At 38.8% G+C, this 6,619-nt stretch overlaps 1 protein-coding gene across 2 annotated transcripts in view; it reads right to left on the reverse strand.

The window, feature by feature from the left end:
• The window catches only part of tmtops2b (teleost multiple tissue opsin 2b), a 51,088-nt gene extending 44,792 nt beyond the window's left edge, over positions 1–6,296 (reverse strand). Inside the window, exon 1 of one of the 2 annotated variants that reach the window (XM_038289627.1) lies at positions 5,447–6,296. In XM_038289627.1, the coding sequence (XP_038145555.1) occupies positions 5,447–5,813 (367 nt within the window). In that variant the 5' untranslated portion in view covers positions 5,814–6,296. The remainder of the gene's footprint in view (positions 1–5,446) is intronic. The other variant, XM_038289628.1, reaches the window with a different exon arrangement.
• Positions 6,297–6,619: the final 323 nt, after the last annotated feature.

The raw sequence follows: 6,619 nt of genomic DNA on the forward strand, positions 1-6,619 counted from the left end.
TGTTCGCTCACACTTGATGTAACAGTCTCCTGGAACTTCATACTGATACTGCCTGTTAAAGCATCCCTGCAAATGCAGCAAACAAGAATGCAAATGAGCTAAACAGTGTTATCTCTAATTTCCAGAGGCAGTTACTATAGATTTCAATTTGTTACTCTGTCACACCACCTTCTGGATGGACACACAAAAAGCCTCCAGCCACGAGCACTGCAATGCTTTAGCATTAAAACATAATACACATTACTAAAACCTGTCAGCTATTAATAAAAAAATTAAAAAATCAAGGATATTTATCAAGAAAAGGTGGATGCTGCTCCTCAACACTGATATTGTTTGGAAAATATGCTTCGTATTTGTGCTAGACTTCTAATCCAGATATTTTCATCATAATCAAGTTTTATTGTTACCACCTTTAAGTTGTTACAGTTGTAGTTTTTCCTTGCTCTGCAGGAAAAAATAACTTATTCAAACCACTTAACTTTTCAACAATTGCATTGCTATCCGGGTAGAAACAATATTATTGCCCCTAATCCCCCATCAGCCTTACTTCTTCTGTTGTACTTTAAGTGAAAAGAACTTTCCCTGCACCGTTTAATGAGGTTTCACAATTTAGGTGATCAGCTGTCTTTTATTTCCTTTCAGATTGAGTTTCACTGAACAGAAACGGCCATTTAAACCCCTACAGGATCCTCTGGGATATAAAGTATGCATGAAGAAACATTAATGTAACTGGACATGCTTCAAATTGATAAATTTTTTCAATCTCCCTCCTCCACTTGTTGCTGACAGCCAGCAGGCTAAAAAAGACAGCAATATGTTTACCTTTGCTTGAAGGAAAGATAAATTTAACTCAATTGGTCGCTAAAGACATTGCTGATTATTGAGTGGAAACCAAAGCAGATAGCCTGGTTAGGCTCCCAGGGCTTCTCTGCCAACAGCAGAGGGGGAAAACAGCCACTTTATAAATCAAAATTATTTATAACTCTGATATACTGTAATATTAAGTATATTATATTGCACAAACAGCATTAGATATAATGCTTTTATGTTTTAATTAGAAACATTCAGCCCATTCTATGTTTTATTTTATTCCCCAATGTGACACTTCAAAATTCTGATATTTGTATTTAGTGTTCTTACACTGTGATTCAATTATTAGCTTTACTAATTAATTCAAATGTTTTGGAATAAGTTTTGAAGGTTTACTGTATCATTGACACCCTTTTATCACAAAGTCATTCTTATTTACTAAAATTAACTGGATTGAACACTCTAACTTTGAAAAATGTTTAGTTCCTGAATATTAATTCTCCTTTTAAAACTTCCTGATTAAATGTCAACAAAAAAAGTTGAACATTTTATAGTTGCTTTAAAAGGATTCCAAGAAATACTTCCCCACTTGAAAAAAAAAAAAAACACCATTGAATCCTAGCACTATCATCATGGAATATGCCTTTGCCATCAGTGAAAAAGCAATTCACTGATAAGACATTCATTACATTATTTGGGGGGGGGCACCTAATGCTGTAGAAACTGACCAAATACAGGAACTCCAGATCACCGTTGCCAAAAGGCTAGTTTCTGCTTTCGGTAGCCATGATGGATGCACTACTTCATGCACCTTTTCTTTTCTCTGGAGCTGAGTACGGACTCACCAGACCACATGACCTTCCCCCATCGATCAAGCGTATAATCTGTATGATGTCTGGCAAACTTAGCTTAAGGGTTTTCTTAAGGCTACACAGCTGTTTAGTAATGTGCGACTGAGTTCCAACCATCCTGTGAATGGAAATACTTACTTCTATTGATTTCACTGCACACTTAGAGATCACTAATCATAATCATACTTCTAATTCCTTCTTCTTCAAAAGAGTGGGGGACCCCAACCATTTTCATAGGGGGGGGGGGGGGGGGGGGGGGGGGGGGGGGGCATGCAGGGACCGATGTTACTGCAGGGTGGCTGAACACTGATAAGGGACAATCTGAACTAATCAGACAGTAGAGTGGGCTTTTATCATATTGTTTATTGTTATTGTAATAAGATTTTAAGCCATATCACTCAGCGCTACACAGTCAGACAGAAAATTAGGAAAATATCTGCAATTTTCAAATAAATCATTGAAGACAGACTAAATCTATACACATATTGATACATCTATATTTTCTAAATTAATAGTTTATGGAGCAATTCTCTATATCCCATTACATAGAAGATTCCTACATAACTTGCAGAGACAGGTGCATTTTCATTCACAGAAAATAGTATTTGCTATATTTAATGTGAACAGATTTTTCATAAAGGATGTTTTTTTTCTGACATGGTTGAAATAAGAGCATTCTCACTACATCATTTTAATATCTCGCTGCTAATTGAGCTGTATCATCCATGTGATAACTATGCAATGGGACCCATTTGCCTTACAAATGGTACAGATGTTTGTTCTCATGGGTGCTCATGGTAAGCCATCTTTGTTAAATTCCCCAAAAAAGAAGAAAAAAATCACAATAATGCAGACACATGTCTAAACTTGGAGTTGTAAGTTAACCCAACAGTAATTTAAAATTGAAATGAGAAAAGAATCTAGTTGTTTACCTCCGTTTCTGAGCAATCTGTTGTCAAACCTACATGTGACGGACACAAATCTTACTCCCCACTGTTAGAAGATCAGGAGCAGAGCTAGATGGGGGGCCAGGGGGGGCCATGGCCACCCTTACCTAATCATTGGCCACCCTTGTGGCCACTCCTACCATTTTCCCCTCTAATACAGATGGTGGCAGAAGTAATATTCTCAAATGGAATATTCTAAACATTAAAATTTTTTGTGGTTAATTATACACATCAATATACTAACATCAAAGATAATAAATACAGAATTCATGCTCTTTTTAGAACTACATTTTGTGTTATATGGGGTAAAAGGAAAATGTGTCTCTCTAAGTCATCTGGGAGTCTTCAGTGACATCGTAGATAAATAACAATTTTAATAAAAACGTATCAAATAATTAATTTATTTAGATATTAGTACTTGTAAATATCAATTTTATGCAGAATGTTTATTGATAGAAGTAGGTAAGTAATGACAATGTAACAGATTTTCACCCCTGATCTCAAAACTGAAACAATTTTAATCACTAAATTTCATTTAGAAAGCACGGATGTTTAAATGTATGCATCTACTTGTTAGCAAAGGCTGTAGGAAAGTATAGTTTGTCTTTATTTAGAAAATATGGATGTTTTGCTCGTTAATTTTCCTGTTGGAACAGTGTAGATTGACCCTGAGGTTCTGGTGCCTATCTGCTCCCCACCCCACCCCCCACCCCCCTCAGTGTATATTGGTTAATGCCCGACAGTGGCGGTTCCAGACAAAAATGTACCGGGGGGCCAGGAGAGGGGCCCCCAGAAAAGCATGAAACAAAAAACAGAGCAAGGGATTCAAATATATCAAAATAGCTGCAAAAAGTGAAATTTCTATTCAGTTAGGTTTAATTAAAACTCTATGTCTTATTAGCAATGGCGGCCGGCCCATAGGGGGCGCTGGGGCACCGCCCTCCCTGATAAGAAGAGAGAAACGTAAAATATATTTTTAGAAATTAACTCATAAATGTCAGTTTTACTCTCTAGAGTGTTTACATATAAGCAAAACAAATTATATAAACTACATTTCCCTATCTACTGTCATTAATTTGTGGATTTCCACAGACAGACTCCTACCGTCTCTGTTCTGGGGGCGCTGATCAGACAGACCCACATTTGCAGAGAATCTGTCAATCATGTACTATTGCTAGGTGAATTTAATGGCCAATCAGCGTCTCAGAACTTTATGGTCTTGGGGCGCTGAAAATACTGCGCTTTAACAGGCTTCTGAACCCAAGCGCAGGTGCAGACAATTAAAGGGAAGATGGCGAATGTAACGAACGAGATGCAGCTTCCACCAAATTCGGTGAGATCCTTATTTATCTACCCGTTTGCCAGAAGAACATCCCTGTTGTAGGATATGAACATTTCCTGTCATGGTTATTGTGACTGTGACGAATCCACCTCGTCGCTTAAAACAACCTCTCTAACTTTGCGCGCCACACACACATTCCTGTTATACTGTGTTTGTGAGGACCAATACACTCGCGCTGAGCCAAGTAGCTCCATTAACTTAAAACACACAAGCTGTTCCTGGTTACCTGCTGGCATATTGAGGGTGCACACTTAATATTTCAGTGGGGTTAGCCGTGTGTGTGTGTGTGTGTGTGTGTGTGTGTGTGTGTGTGTGTGTGTGTGTGTGTGTGTGTGTGTGTGTGTGTGTGTGTGTGTGTGTGTGTGTGTGTGTGTGTGTGTGTGTACGTGTTTATGCTACGGGGACTTGTCATCTTCAGTCTGGCTGCGTCTTTGCTGGGTTCAAACCCAGTTTGGTGTAATTGAATAAGTCAATGAATCTGTGTAAAATAATTAAGTTGTAAAAATTATTTGTTTTTGTACATCAATTGTTTGTGGAGGTAATATACGGACAAAACTGATTTATGAGAAGAAATCAGAAATAAGAGAGCCTGAGGGTAGGGGCTTAAACTATTTAATGAGGGCTTTGGGAAGAAAAGCGGCAATTTTTGTTTTCTGTTTCTTTGTTACATTGCTGGTAACTGGAGGGAGGCTGAGGCCCAGAGGATCTTGTACATGTTTAGTTTCTTTTGCACCCTGTTTTGAGTTTTTGAGCACAATAAATCACCAACACCGGTAACCCGACTGAGCCTGGATTCTTGGAGGCCAAAGAACCCCGTCACAGTGACCCAAATCATCACTGTTAGTTATTATATAGTAAATTAAATCATTACTGTTAAATTGTATTTCATTTCCAATTGTTTATTTGAATTCTTATTCCGGATTAGTTGGAGACATACACTAGGCTATATCAGCCCCACCAAAAATATTTTTCACCAGCCGCCACTGCTTATTAGGTCAATACACATTCATAAATGTATAAATTTTACGTATTTTTTGACTTAATTTAAGTTAAAATTACATTTTTATATAAAATCTGATATAGAACTCAAGAAAAACTGATACATTCAGTTGTAAAAATTAGAGTATTTTTTGTTTGTTTGTTTAAAAAAAAAAAAACATTTAGCAGATAAAAACTGGGATCCTATCTCAATTCCACTAAAGCTATCACCTAATTGTTTTTAAATAATTAAACAGAATTTGTAAAGAAACCATGTCCGTCATTAAAATTTAAAAATTATTAAAATTAAAAAGTATTATCTCTTCATTAAAGGGGCCATAACAGGGGCCAGGAAAAGGTTCTACAGGGGCACTGGCCCCCTTTGGCCCCTGTGTATACCCGCCCATGATGCCTGGCCACCCTTATAAAAAAAAAAAATATGGCTACGCCTCTGTAGAAGATGACATTTCTGTTTGTTGAATCAAAGTTCCAGCTGAATAAAAGCAGAGGAAACGTACCGAAGCAGGAGTTGATGAAGCCGTACCAGCTGCAGCCGCCGCGCCCCAGCAGCCACTTTCCCCGGATGCTGGAGGCGAAGCTGAGCGTGGTGCCAAACAAACACACCAGCATGTCGCTGACGCTGATATTCAGCAGCAGCATGTTCACGGGCGTACGGAGCTTCTTGAATTTGCAGAACAGCAGCAGGACAACGAAGTTATTCAGGAAGCCAAAAGTCATGATGAAGCCCAGGACCACGGAAAGCACGACGAAGCCCGCGGGGGAGAGCCTCGCCGCGCCCGCGGACGCGTCCCCCAGCTCCCGCTCATCGCTCTGGTTGAAGCTGTAATTCAGAGCCTCCTGTCCAAAAAACATCCTGCGGTCCATTCATCTAACTCTATCCTTTCTCGTCGGGAGTCTGGCCGCGCAGAATGAAAGAACTGTCAAACTCATTTCATGCGCAAAAAGTTTGAAAAATCAGTGTCTTTCTCAAGTTTTTCCCCGCAAGGATTTGTCTTCCTCTCTCCGGGAGCCTCATGATGCTTTAAAAACGCACCTACCTTTAATAAATTCTGATCAAACAAAGAAAATGTATTTATAATATATCTAAACTGGTTCCAAGAAGAGACCAAAAAAAGCCACCTGTTACCTTAACGCACCACTGAGTGCGCGCAGATCTGTGCAGCTTTTGCATATAAAACAGACATTTCGGGTGAGAAGTCTATTTCATGCCAGTTTAAGTTGAATCGAGCTATTACTGTATTAATGCTTCAGGGGAGTCAGTCATCTTCAAGTGCATTAGAGCTGATTGTAATCCGTCCTCAATGGCATAGACTCCAGCTGGATTAACAGTACAGTGAGAAATGTGGTTTCATCCAACAGCTTTAAAGGCACGGTTGCTCTTACGTGACGACAGACTGGCGTGGCTCTGCCCACAGTCCGTGTGTTTGTGTCTGTGTTGGACAGATGTTTGTTTAGTCATGATTTTCCAATTCATTTCTGTAAACATCTGTAAACAAGGATGCGTAAAGAGAATCAAAAGAAGTACTTATATATTTTGGTAGGGGGGAAAAGCACTAGCTTTATATCCCAACATTTAATAAACATAACCATAAACAGGAAGAAAACCATTGGATGCAACTAAAACAAGTTTCCATGTTATTTGCATGTTTACAAAGATGTTTGTAGAAACA

Source organism: Cyprinodon tularosa, unplaced genomic scaffold, assembly GCF_016077235.1.
Source record: "Cyprinodon tularosa strain WSP-4 unplaced genomic scaffold, ASM1607723v1 ctg270, whole genome shotgun sequence".
NCBI classification, from domain to species: domain Eukaryota; kingdom Metazoa; phylum Chordata; class Actinopteri; order Cyprinodontiformes; family Cyprinodontidae; genus Cyprinodon; species Cyprinodon tularosa.